The 14,595-nt window shown below is 37.8% G+C and overlaps 1 protein-coding gene across 1 annotated transcript; it reads left to right on the forward strand.

Moving 5' to 3' along the window:
• Positions 1-7,064: 7,064 nt before the first annotated feature.
• On the forward strand, positions 7,065-8,017 carry LOC122492325 (keratin-associated protein 26-1). The gene has a single exon (XM_043596041.1). It carries the CDS (start codon positions 7,104-7,106, stop codon positions 7,740-7,742), a length of 639 nt encoding a protein of 212 aa, XP_043451976.1. The 5' UTR covers positions 7,065-7,103; the 3' UTR covers positions 7,743-8,017.
• The last annotated feature ends 6,578 nt before the right edge of the window (positions 8,018-14,595 follow it).

Consider the following 14,595-nt stretch of genomic DNA (forward strand, 5'->3'; position numbering starts at 1 on the left):
CAGATATTTGATGCGCCTGTTTCAGTGTGCCAAATCCTGTTGTGTTCAATATTATTTTCAACTTGCACTGTAACTACAGGAATACTGTCTAGTTTCCTAAAATTACTGTGGAATTTAAAATTCCAGTTTCTCAGTTGCTCATCTCAACTTAAAGCTCTCATATCTCACTAATATGACCCTTTGCTAAATCAGTTTGTAGTCCGTAATCAAGCATTATGGCTTGATTTTAATCAGCCCTGATATAGTGTGCACTATTCATGGGGGGCACAGAGAATGTCAGTCACTTCTTTATATTACCACGTTAATCCTCATCACCACTCTCTTGTGCCAAAACTATGACTGTTTTTATAAGTAAGAAGACTTAGGTTCAGAAAAAGTTGCCTAAGTGTATATATATATATGTAGATAGATAGATGTGTGTGTGTGTGTGTGTGTGTGTGTGTGTGTGTGTGTGGAGTTTCAAGGAATAGTTGAAATTCAAATCCACATCTGTCTGTTGGAGAACTTATGTCTTGTTTTGCAATCGTTTGAGTTTCAAATGTTCCAGTTTTCCTGTACCTTATTTTATGTCTGGTTATTCCCTTGGGTTATGTCAAATACCTTATGCAATGTTGATGATTTATAGAAAAATTATAGAAGGAAGGAAAATTATAGAAAAAATATAATTTATTCCACATTTCTGTTGCCAGACATTTTATAAATGTTAACCTTAATCTTTGTCACAAATTGAGAAGTCTTACCTTTGCCTTACTGATGAAGAAACAGGCTCAATAAGATTAAAGCTCTAGCCTAATATCTCATTACTAATAAGTGAGAGAGTCCAAATTTGAATTCAAAACAATATTTTTCTTCCTACAGGTAGCTGAATGCTAACATTACCCTGTTGATGGTTTGATATATCATTGAATTTTGATTTTGTTGCTGGTTCCCAAAGAGAAAAAAAAAAAGAAGACAAATCAAATAGCAACAGTGCTGAGAATTGAAATTCAATATAATTGAATGGCTGAGTCTATAGGAATGATAAATTTGCTTTGTAAACATAGGAAATATGTCACTAATTCTATCAACTATCCATTTTGAAATGATTCTTTCCATTCCTACTTACAAAATATAAGCTGGTATGGGAAAATGTGATTAGCTAATAAATATAAAAAGCATATTTCGGCTGTGAAATACCTTTCAATTTACTGGAAGCCTCTGTCTTGGAATGCTGTAGTCAACCCCAAGAACATTCAGACCACTTTGCTATGTCCATACTTAACAGTATCTGAATCAATTACTCATATAATTTTTTTTCAATTCTATAGGTGCATAAAGTAAATTATGGAAATTTTTTAAAGAAGAGATGACTTTCTCCATTCATTGCTATATTCAAAACATATCTATTAGATAAAACTATGAGACGTGCACTATTCTATTTTTGTAATACACCAGTGAACAAATAGGACTGATTCCTGTTCTCACGGACCTTGACATCTAGTAAAGTTGATGATCAAAGAACTTATAAATAAGTAATTGAATATATAATTAGAACTCACAATAGTTATTATGAAAGAAATTAATTAAGTTCAGCCATAGAGAATATAAAAGTTGGATAGAGGGGTTGCAAGTGAGATTGGATGGGCTGTGGGATCCTCTCTGAGTAGTGAAGTCCTAAGACCTGGACGATGAAAAGAAAGCAGCTGTACAAAGAGCGAAGGAAACACAGCTCAGAAATAGGAAATGACGTGTGCCGGAACCAATGGTCACAAGCGTTTGGTAAGCTTGGTAAGAAAGTGACAGGAGATCGGTGTGGCTAGTGTGTTGAGGAGCAAGAGGAAAGAAGAATGAAATGAGATTCTGGAGGCAGACAAGGTCCTGGAATGCGCATCTTTCATTTTATTCTCAGACATGGAAAGATTGCTAAAATTTTAAATCAGAGAATGACACTTGTTCTAAATATATTATTCTGGACTTCCAATTTCTAGTCTGGCATATGATGAGCTTGGAAGCTGTTGTTGTGGAGCAATTATAAAAAAGTGTAACATTCGTGTAAGGTGAATGCCAGGAAAAGAAAGAGAGAAAGGAATAGAAGAAATATGTGAAGCAAGAAGGACTGAGAATTCTCCCAAAATTAATGATGAACACGAAAGCACAGATAAAGGAAGCTCAGAGAACACAGTGCAGATAAATGTCAAAATATCTACAACTTAGGCATATAGTACTCAACCTGCCAAAATCAAAGGAAAATCTTAAAAGAAGCTGGAGGAAAGAAAAAGGAGCAAGAATGAGAATTACCTCAGACATGTTTTCAGATACTATGCAAGGGGGAAAAAGGTGGAGTAGGGGCGCCTAGTGGCTAGGTCGGTTAAGTGTCCAACTCTAGATTTCGGCTCAGGTCATGATCTCATGGTTCATGAGATCAAGCCCCACATTGGGCTCTGTGCTGACAGCACGGAACCTGCTTGAGGTTCTCTCTCTCCCTCTCTCTCTGCCCCTCACCTGGTCATGTTCTATTTCTCTCTCAAAATAAATAAACTTAAAAAAATAAAAGAAAAGGAAAAGATGGAATGCAATATCTAAGGTGCTGAAAGAAACAATGCACCAACCTAGAATTCTGGATGTAGCAAGAATATCTTTCAAACTGAAGGAGAAAGAGAGATTTTGTCAGACAAAAATTACGAAATTTATCATCAGCAGGATTCCCTTGCAATAAATAAAAGAAATCCTTCACAATGAAGGAAGATTATATAGGTCAGATATGTAGATCTACATAAAGAGAGGGAGAGTCTTAGGGAATGAATGAATGAATGAATGAATAACTATCACTCTGCCCAAGTGTAAGGAACAAGTTAGAAGGATGAGGGGTGGAAGCAGGTAAGGCAGTTGTAGAGTTGCAAGAATAATGACAGCTTGGAGAAACTGAAATGCAGAAGCATAAGCGGATCAAAGCAGACACAGTTGAGTTATACCTAGAAGAAAAAATCTCCGCACTTGCTTATTGTTGGTAAATCGTAAGGGAAAGGAAAGAATCAAGGCTGATGTGGTGATCTTTGGCTTAAGACACCAGGTAACTAATTTTTCAATTACTAAGATGGGAAAGTATATGAGAGGAAATTTTGAGGAATGAAATCACGATCTCCACTGTGGGTTCTAAATCTGGCTGACAAAGAAAAGTCATCAAAGGGAGGATGTCAAATGAGCATCTGATATTAACAACAAATCTTAATATAAAAAATAAGTGATTTATTCAGCATTCAGAAGTGTTTATTGATTCTCTACTGTGTCCAAGAAACTAGCAACTGGTGATGTTGATAAAAATAAGACATAGTTTCAGGGTGCCTGGGTGGCTCAGTCAGTTAAGTGTTCCACTCTTGATTTGGGCTCAGGTCATGATCTCATGGTTCATGACATCAAGCCCCATGTCAGGCGCTGTGCACTGACAGTGTGGAGCCTGAATGGGATTCTGTCTCTCTCTCTTTCTGCCCCTCCCGTGCACACTTTCTTTCTCTCTCTCTCTCTCTCAAAATAAATAAGCATCAAAAAAAATTCTCTGACCCTGACCTCAAGCAAGTCAAAGTTTTACGGGATAGAGAGGCTTTAAGCAAATAGATACAATATCATAAGTGCATTAATTATTTTGCAAATTAAGTTCCATAGAGGAAGGAAAAAGAAAGCAAAATGAAGAAAATGGCCTTAGGGAGCATTCATTTCCAGGTATGACTCATAGTTCATATTATTTGCCTACTGTATATATCAGAATTGTTAGATTATTTCACTAAAATGTGGCAATGATGTCCTGGATACAGCTACTAAATCCTTGAGCCCGGATTGTTTGTTCTGGGCTAAGTTGATATACATATGACATGAACAAAGAAATTGAAAATTTCCATGTTGGGGTCATATGAAGAAAGTCACAGTATTTCTAAGAATAAGTCATGGTTGAAAAAGCAGACTCTTTCCCTATCTGCACACAACCAGGACAATTAGGCCAATATGAAAATGACTTCCAAGTCTTACGTTAACATGGGGGAAATCAAATGGAATGTTTAAGACATCATGCCTGGAAGTGAATAAAGAGAGGCAGAAATACTGTGGGATAGTGATTCCGGATCTGCTGTAAAAATGCACTATTGGGTCACCTGGGTGGCTCAGTCAGTTAAGTGAACGACTTCGGCTCAGGTCATGATCTTGCAGTTTGTGAGTCCAAGCCCCATGTTGGGCTCTGTGCTGACAACTCAGAGCCTGGAGCCTGCTTCGGATTCTGTGCCTCCCTCTCTCTCTGCCCCTGCCATGCTCGTGCTCTCTCTCTCTCAAAAATAAGAATAAACATTAAAAAAAAAAAGAATGCACTATCATTCCCAGGAGGCACAATAAAGAAGTGTGTTCCAGAGAGGAGAAGCTTGTGCAAGTCTCGGGGATTCAAAAAGCAGAGTTTAGGGTATTTTGAATATTTACATAAAATCAAAATATGGGGGTTCTGGAATAGAATAATGAACTCTAATGAAACCCTAATGAACATAGTTCACTCTAATGACATCCAAAGTAAATATGGAGAATGTATTAGACTTATGGACTCTAAATAAAAATTAATTAATTAATTGAAAGTGTTAATTAACTATTATGTGAGAATGAAAATATCACAAATTCTCAGATGTGATTTTCATTATGTTGGTTACTTCATCATATCTCCAAGCAATCATCACTAACAAATATAGAATTTTTCAGGTTTTTTTTTTCCCATTTCAGGCTCTCGAAACCACATAGAAATGTAACAAACATAGCGAAAGCCTCTGTAGACATTGACAGGAATTACAAATAATAAATTAGGACACATGTCTGCTAGGTGTATTATACTCTCCTGCATTTGTCATAAAGGTGTGGTAACTAGTTGGTGACACCGGGCTTCCCTCAGGTACATGTCCTGCATCTAATTTACATTTTAATTACTGACGACGATTAATGATAGGATCGCATTCAGTCTGATAACTGTAACCTCAACAGTGTCCCAGTTATCAAACACATTTCAATAGCAGTTCTATGAAGACCAAGTCTATTTTTACTGTGGACTAAAAAGATTTTAGTTACCTTTTTGAAACCCACATGCTGAGGAAGAGATATTATAGAATAGGGGGTTATCACTTGTTTTTGAACCTGGCAAGGAATAGAAGTAAAGAGAATCTTGAATTAAACTGTGAAGAACTTAGGTGTGATGCACACACACACACACACACACACACACACAAATTTGTTGGTTGGGAGGTATCAGGGTGAGAGGAGAAACCTTTTTGGGGAGCAAATAAGAGTTTAAGAGATTTCATTTATCTGTAAGGGTTTAAAGCTCTTAGAGGAGATAAGCAACTTATCAAATAGAGTTCTCAGACTCTCAACCCTGGATGACTTCAATATTCTCTGTTATTGTCTACCAGGAACAGGCCTCACGCTGATGGGAAGTCATCTGAGACTTTCTTTGTGGAAGAATGTGGTAAACCGACTTGGACCACATGAGAGGTCAAATATTTCTTCTTCCACTACCTGAAACAAAAAAGGTTGAAATTCAGGGGAATAACTGTAGCATTTCATTGGCACCAAATGTCGTGTCTTCTGTGATGTTTTTAAAAAATAAAATATTTAGAAAATGTATATCCCAAAGGTGGTCATCCCACCCCTCCCCCTGTGCATGCTTGCAGGGGTATATGAAATCTCCTTACTTTTACTTGGAAAGCTCTACAAGCATTCTAAAATATATTTCCTCAGGGAAAAAAATTCATCAGTCCTCTAGACTCTTCAATAGATAATACAGGGACAATGGGCATTGGTGGGAAAAAAGGGTTGTGCAGAGTGGAAGTGACTTCATGACCACTGATGTCACCATGCCTCACTAAGGCCAGGTTCCCCAAAGGAATGGGGATGATAGTGTGATAGGAAAGCATCTACCAAAAGGATCATCGAGTTACTGCTTGGAATGTTTATCTTTCTACACTTATTCTCAACTACACCATCTTTGACCTGAGTAGCAGCTTGGAAGAAGATATTTCTGGTTCTGAATGACTACTGACCCAAGGAAAAAGGTATCTATAGGGATTAACTCACATTTAGGGGGAATAGTCCAAAATAAGGCCCAGAGTTTGTTCCTTACATGGTGTCCAAGTAAGAACTATTCAAACATCTTTCTTCATGTGACATTAAAATATTTCTTAACCTTCATTCGCTTTACATCTATGAAGACTGAGGTGTCTTAGTAAATTTTCTCAGGTGAAGATGTGCATTAATTCTGGAAGGCAGGCACACAAGCTGATGACTTTTTATATAGTGTTTATCTTCTTAGTTGAAGGCTACCAACAGACCTGGATGACATTGTTACTAGTAAAAGTAAGTATGTCATCAGTGTTACCATGGAGAAATATTACACACATTCCCTCCAGGTTTTGGAAATCAAACCCAACTTTAAACATGAAGAATACCAAGTTTTCAGGGTGGAGCTCTTTAAAATGTACTCTAAGATGCTTACCTAAAACTGGCTGTCAGGACAAATACACAGAGAACAATACCACATAATTAAATTCTCAGCTGAGTGTTAAAAATAGGGAATAGCATGAGGTTTTTCATATGCAATATCCAATAAGTTTTGATATGTAGGGTCTATTTCAGTACATTACATAATTCCTCCCAGTGTTGTAACATTAGGTCTCTTCTTCAAAGATGGAGACTATATGCCTTCCTAACCATGTTTCTTGTCGTGGGTAATGACTGGGGTAAACATCCATTCAACTGGACTCCTTTTAATCAAGCATTATTGATGAGTGGGGACAGAAGCAAAACAGGTCAAGTACACAGGTGATTGTATCATACATTCTCAAGCCTGATAACAGGGGAAAGATTAGGATTGTAGGTATATAGGACAGGCAAACTGGACTTATTTTATGGAGGAGTGGGAAGTCGTCATCACAGGCAGCACAACAATGAACTAATGAGTTGTTATGATGCTAACTGATCTAAAATATGAGTAGGAGGAGAGTCTTGGCATGTACCACCAAGGTATATAAGCAAACCGGTCTAGTTTCATGCAGACCTAGACAAGGTACTCTTCACTGCTTATCTGGACTCTTTACTTCAGATTCACCATGCCATCCAACATTCGCTCTTCTGGAAACTGTGGTTCCCCCTATCTTGGGAGTCACTGCCATGTTCCTGTTACCTCATCCACTACTCTCTATGCTGCTGGTATGAACTGTGGTGATGCTCTCTCCTTGCCCAGCCAAAACAGAACATGGCTACTGGACAACTTCTCAGAGACATGTGGTCAACCTTCCAGCTACCAACCGTCCAGCTGTGTGCCCAGAGACTATAAAATTTCTTGCTACCCCTCTACTACGTACTGTACCTTCAGGTCCTGCAGAGGAACCGGTTTTTTTCCCATCAGCTCTTATCTTTCCAGTTCCTGTCAACCATCAATGCATAATAGACCTCAGAACTGTTTGTCTAGGCATTCCCACCCCCAGAACCACCTCTCTTATCGCTATCAGCCGCAGAACTTCATCTCCTGTGGATATCGACCCCTGAATTTTGTTTCTGGCACCTGTAATCCTGTGAGATATCTCTCCTATGGCTGTCAACCTTTCGGTTATGTGTCCAGCAGCTTCAGACCCCTGAACTATGTTTCTAATAGATTTCAACCTGTTCGCTACATACAGAACAGTTTCCAACCAGCTTGTTTCTCCTTTGGGACTCGGCAATCTCCATTTATTAGAAGATCATGCTGAATTGTCATTCTAGCATCTTGCTAGAGAGCTTTGCAAAGACGTATCATCTTCAGGTTGATAGATTGTTCTTAGGTTGATGGCCTTTGTGCTTTTAGTTCAGTTATTGTTTTAACCCGTACTCTTACTTGATCAAATTCTAAGTGATTTTAATTGTTTGTTTATTCACTAGCATACTCTTGTTATCAGGCTTCTTGATTTCTATGCCATTAACATGTTCTTATGTTAAAAAAAAAGTTTTCATGGTTATTTCTAAATAAACTTGCTTCAAATAATTCAGAAAACAGTATTTTTTAATTCTTTATTATCCTTCGTGAAGTTAAAGCCTTTTAGTTTCACTAAACCAAGTATATTTAAAGAAAAAAAAGAGTGTCTAAAAAAAAAAAGCAAACAAGATAGATATTTTTGAGGTCATGAAGATTCTTTAGTCAGGACACACGGTGTTTTATCACAGTAACTAAGAACTTCAATATTCCAGACACTTAAAACTCCAGTGGTTTATTTATCATTCATAAACACACTCATTGTTCCATATCCAAAATCATTCTCATCCTGGGATCTAGGAGTAAGGAGCCTACACAAGAGTAAATATTGCCAGTAGAGTCAGGGATAACATAGAGAATCACCCCTGACTCTCTTTATATATCCTTTAATATATCACGGACAGAGTAAGTAACAGTATTCGCTTTTGCCTTCTGGGATTAACCACCAAAGTGTTGCATAAATTTTAATTCTGAACGATGGAGAACACCCTCTTGAATTAAGAATCTATTTTTATTTTATGAAGAGGGAATCTATTTTTCCCTCTTGAATTAAACCTAATAAGTCCTTCCACCAGACCCTCATGGATTTTTACATAGAGAACATTGTTACTTTGAACTTCTTTCTCTCTTTTATATATGTATTCACTAATTAATTCAGTTCTTCCATGTGATCAGTGAGAACTTGCTCGTCTTATGAGCAACTTCTCGTATCTACCATACTGATACTTCCAATATGCCACCATACCACTACAGAGTCAGTAATCTCCACTGAACACAACTATCAAAACATTATTTTCCTTAGTTTTACACATAAAAAAGCCAAATAGGGCAAGCAATTTTCCCAAAGACCCCGTTAAGTAGGATTCCAGACTTTCTTATATTCTCCATATTATCTATAGAATTTTTCATTTAGGAAATGACCAATCTGGAAACTTCTAAGTTGTCAATAACTTGACAACTGCGATCTGCAACTCTACAACTGCCAAGCCTAAACTGCACACAAAACTATTTCTCTGCTTCAGCTACAGCCCCACCCTTCTCTCTGGGATGCTGACTCATTTTAATGGCATTTTAATGACATATTCGCTTACATCCTCTCTGGGCGTCTTCTTTCTTATATAGATGTGAGGAAATGTCTTCAACTTATTCAGTTTCTCTAAATTGAATTGTGTGTGTGTGTGTGTGTGTGTGTGTGTGTGTGTGTTTTCAATATATAACTTATATAGATGGTAATCTACTCTAGTACTTTCCCCCTTTTCTTCCTCTCTTCCTTCCTTCCTCCTTCCCTCCCACCACCCTCTCGTTCCTTCTTTCTTTCTTTCTTTCTTTCTTTCTTTCTTTCTTTCTTTCTTTCCTTCTCTCTTTCTTTCTTTCTCTCTGATGGGCTCTTAGAAAATACAGTAGGTTTTAGAAGAGATCCAATGATAATAATAATGAAGGTAATAATATTTAATAATAATACTAATAGAGATTATAGGCTGATGATAATGATAAAAGTTAACATCAACTACATATGAACTATATTTCGTAACCTTTGCCCGACTAACTCATTTAATCCTCATACTTATCTATGGAGAAAATACTATTATTATTAACTCCATTTTGAAGGTGTGGACATTGAGTTATGGAAACATTTGGTAGTTAATTGATATTCTAAGTGAGCATCAGAGATAGGAATCTGAGTATTGAGCCTTTATTCTTTTTTTTTAATTTTTTTTAATGTTTATTTATTTTTGAGAGAGACAGAGACAGAATGCGAGTGGGTTAGGGGTAGACAGAGAGAGAGGGAGACACAGAATCCGAAGCAGACTCCAGGCTCTGAGCTGTCAGCACAGAGCCCGAAGCGGGGCTCGAACTCACGAGCTGTGAGATCATGACCTGAGCCGAAGTTGGACGCTCAACCGACTGAACCACCCAGAAGCCCCGAGCCTTCATTCTTCACTGCATATGCAGTCTTCTAGGAATTAATTCATAACCGTGGAATAGAAGAATATAGTTTAAATGAGAGGAGCCATTAGTGATCTCTTCTGAAGCAAAGCGTTTGTCATAACTACATGGGGTAGGACTGTCCACTTATGGCATTACCTTTTCAAAAAGACAGGATTATTGCAGGCGTCCATTTGCAACATCAAAGTAAATTAACAATAATAATATTTTTCTTAAGTCTAATGGGTGACTGGAATTTTTTTAAATTATAGCTTTAGAAAATTAGAAGGAAAAGTAACATTTGATTTGCATCTTCTGTGTACCAAGCGCTGTCTTCAGTATTTTCACACTTTTTATCTCATTCTATTCTCACCACCATCCTGCAAAGCAGGTGCTATTAGCTCTGGTTTTATGTAAGAAGGTCCTGAGGTACCAAGGGAGAACCATTTTCTAAGGTTACACGGTAATAAATATGTTTTCAGAGTACTTAGTAAGAGGGTGACTCATAACTCATGAAGACACAGTCTTGACAGCTCCGTCCCAAAATGTTTAACTCCCACTCACCAGCATCTCATTATATTCTTACAATGTTTTCCTGAAAAAGGAAGCACAAATCAGACTCAGGTTTCTATCTTGCCACTCGCTTGTGTCATCATTTCAAAAGTGCTTCATCATTTACTCCTATTTCCTAAATTTTTAATTTTGCTCATCTGCCCTTCAGCTGCTGAAACACTTAATGATCTGTGAAACCAACACGGTACATGTAGCTACAGTCTCCACCATTTTAGGCTACTACTGCTAAATTTAGGGATCGTTTGAACTCAGCAGTTACAATTGAATTGCTGCATAAGGGTGGGTTGGCGTACGTTTTGCTTTTTTTTTTTTTTTTTTAATCCTGGCACAGCTGTTGCATCATTTAATAGCACTGGGGCAAGTGGAATTAGAACACAAATATATACGTGGTGGCAAAAAGGGAAGACAAAAATTCTATCATGACTTAAAAGGCTAGAAGGTGACCTCCATTATTTTCTTTAAGGGCCATTTACTGGAAAATTTAGCTTTCTTTGATCTTCTGTGTTTACCCTAAAGGATTTTTAACCTTTGGAAAAAATTGGGAAAGAGTTCCATAACTCTTTTTTAATGAGTTCCAAGGAATCTGCTGCCTCATTAGATAAAGGGATTTTGTTGCTTATTCTTCAGAAGGCAAAGGAATTTCTCTGAATTATCTGATGGCCAGAAAGCTTATTCCTCCTATCTTAAACTTGCCTTGGATACAAAGCCCAAACTCTACACGAAGACTACCTAATAGAGTTATCTATGCTCCTGGACGTAATGTATTAGTTTCCTGCGGCTACTGGGAATTAATGGAGGAAAGATCTTTTTAGTAATTCAGTGGAAACAGAGTAAGCTGCATGCCTCTGCAAAGGACATGCTGCCCTCAGAGGACAATGGCATCCACAGGACTAATGGTTTTTACTTTCTATGAAAACTAACCATTATGATGAGCTTACTTGCTCTGCTACTGGTACTATCCTTACCATGTCTTGCCACGATGAAGACTAAAATAGAAGACAATTCTGTAGAGGCATCATGTGCACAACATGGTGGGTAAATGGGTTGCACTGGCTACCTACGGCTGCGATGGGTATGTAAGAAAGTAAAACAGAAATGCAAACGAAAGGAGTTGATCCAACATGGATGGACCTAGAGGGTATTTTGCTAAGTGAAGTAAGTCACACGGGGAAAGACAAATACCACATGATTTTACTTAGGTGTGGACTCTGAATACCAAAACAAATGAATGAACAAACAAACAAAGACAGACTCATAAATACAGAGAACAAACTAGCGATCGCCAGAGGGGAGGGGTCTGGGGGAGGTGAGTGCAATAGGTGAAGGCAATTAAGAAGCACAAACTTCTAGCTGTAAAATAAATATGTCAGGGGGTGAAAAGTACAACATAGGAAATAGAGCCAGTAGTATTGTAATAACCCCGTATAGTAACAGATGATAGCTACACTTATCCTGGTGAGCGGAGTGTAACAAATAGCATTGTCGAATCACTATGGAGCATACCACACCCGGGACTAATTTAACACTGTATGTCAAACTATACCTCAGTTTTAAAAAACGAGAGGACCTGAGCTAACTCTGCTTTTGCAAATGTCCACATTCCATTGTGTAGAAGCTTATTGTACCCACATAAATGTAAAGATGTTGTAAAGCCTCCTGCTCTGAATATTGGTTATGCTATGTGATGTTCTACATGTTTTCTGTTGGATTTACACTAGTGTGAATGATATTAATTTAAAATACCATCGAATGCTAGGTTGGAAGGGGAGGATGCAAGCTTTACAGCTGACTGACTTATTATGTTTTCATTCCCTCAAATCTGCCTCAAGGAAGCCTGAAAATAAGACTAGAGGTGCCACAGAAAAATCCAGAAATAAAGCTCCATCGACCTCTGGACTTTTCTATACACCACTAGGATTCAGTAACTCAGTGGGAAGTTGGCCATCAACTGCCTTATATATTTTATTTCCTCTTCGGCCTGCCTCAGGACTTAACATTTCTGCACAAAATCCCAGGACACTCTGTAGCCGAACGATTTGCCGCAAATATGGTTCCCTGATCTTGACCCTTTTCACAAGACAGCAAAACATGTTTATTAAAGAGTTGTTTACATGGGGCGCCTGGGTGGCGCAGTCGGTTAAGCGTCCGACTTCAGCCAGGTCACGATCTCGCGGTCCGTGAGTTTGAGCCCCGCATCAGGCTCTGGGCTGATGGCTCAGAGCCTGGAGCCTGTTTCCGATTCTGTGTCTCCCTCTCTCTCTGCCCCTCCCCCGTTCATGCTCTGTCTCTCTCTGTCCCAAAAATAAATAAACGTTGAAAAAAAAATTTTAAAAAAAGTTGTTTACAGAATAAACCCATCACCTTACAAAATAAGTACTGAGAGAAACATGGAGAAAACTCAGGCTGAGAAAAATGTTTGGAGAATATCTGCATGCTTAAACCGGTGTGCATTTAAAAATTTAGCTGAGAAGCAGAGAACAGGAGGAGAAATCTAATTGTCTTCTGTAAGGATCGTGTCTTTTAAAAACTATCCCTATACTTATCTTACTTCAATAAGTTGGTTCTGTCCGCTGTCCAAACTCATCACTGTTAATAAATGCATTCCTGTCTCCAATTCAATGTAGGCTCTAAGTTTGAATTGTAGTTTATGTTTTCAAGAACAAAATGTCAATTCTTTAGCTTGAATTAAAATCTTAAAAAATTTCCATCATCTTTCACCATAAGGAGTGAAAGTGTTATCTAAGTATGATACCTATAGGAAATATATAACTTATTCAAATAAGTTTTTTAAACATAAGTTATTCTCTTTTGTGGGTATGGACAAAGAATAACTCTTCAACATAAAAATAAAATAAAGTCTATGTGCAAAAAAAAAGCAAATCAAGAATAAATAAAACTTTTTTTTTTGTAAGAAATGTAGAAAAATGTTATACATCTGGCAGGAATTGAGCTTTACAGCAGACCAAGAGATGTATGATGTATAATCTTAGTCAATTAGGAAGGCATAATCCTGAGAAATTGGTCTTCTTTGATACTACATATTGCAGACGCTCTTTAAGAAAGAAATCTTGGGGCACCTGGGTGGCTTAGTCAGTTACACATCTGACTCAACTCTTGTTTTAGGCTCAGGTCATGATCCCAAGGTTGTGGGATCAAGCCCCATGTTGGGCTCTGCACTGAGCATGGAGCCTGCTTAAGATTCTCTCTCTCTCCTTCTGCCCTTCTGCCCTGCTCATGCACTCTGTCTCTCTAAAATAAGAAAGAAGAAGAAGAAGAAGAAGAAGAAGAAGAAGAAGAAAAGGAAGGAAGGAAGGAAGGAAGGAAGGAAGGAAAAGAAAGAAAGAAAGAAAGAAAGAAAGAAAGAAAGAAAGAAAGAAAGAAAGAAAGAAAGAAAAGCATCTCATAAAAGTCTTGGTTACTTAGCAACCACTGATCCATAAATACAAATTAGGTCACTAAGTCTCACTTGGATTGCTGTGAGTCTTACAGGTGAAATTCTCCAAATACATCAGATGAGAAATCATCACCAATGCATGGCTTGGCACAGTTAAGAATATAGTACATATTTTGGGGAAACAATTTTTTCTAACAGTTCAGTGCCTTACTCTTTCTTTTAAGCAACAGTAGTGAGACAGCCAAAGTATTCAGCTAAGCTCACAAGATAGGATTAAGTCCTGCACTATTTTGCAGTAGTCAAAAGAATGGAAAAGCACAGGTTGCTTGTTTTGCTTGAATCCTTGTTCACCCTTTAATAACCGTGCTGCAGAAGCCCATACACATGTGAACTCTTGTTAACCACCTATTGGCAGATGAGAGTTTGCTTATGAACATTAAAACCACTATTCACTGAAGCTATGGTCTAAAGACAATGAGTATTGGGTGATGATCAAAGTGACGATGATAAATACCTTGAAGGATCAAAATAAACTTATTTTTATAGGAGTGCAAAGACATCAGCAGATGCAGTGAAACAACACACTAATAAGATGTTGGTGTGTTCTTCCAGGCAGTGAGGAGGAAGAGAGTCTGGAGAGGTTGCAGACAATCTCCAGGAAGGATATAAAAAGTCCGCAGGCCATAGTAGCAGCATACCT

The sequence above is a fragment of the Prionailurus bengalensis genome, chromosome C2 (assembly GCF_016509475.1).
Source record: "Prionailurus bengalensis isolate Pbe53 chromosome C2, Fcat_Pben_1.1_paternal_pri, whole genome shotgun sequence".
In the NCBI taxonomy this organism is placed as follows: Eukaryota; Metazoa; Chordata; class Mammalia; order Carnivora; family Felidae; genus Prionailurus; species Prionailurus bengalensis.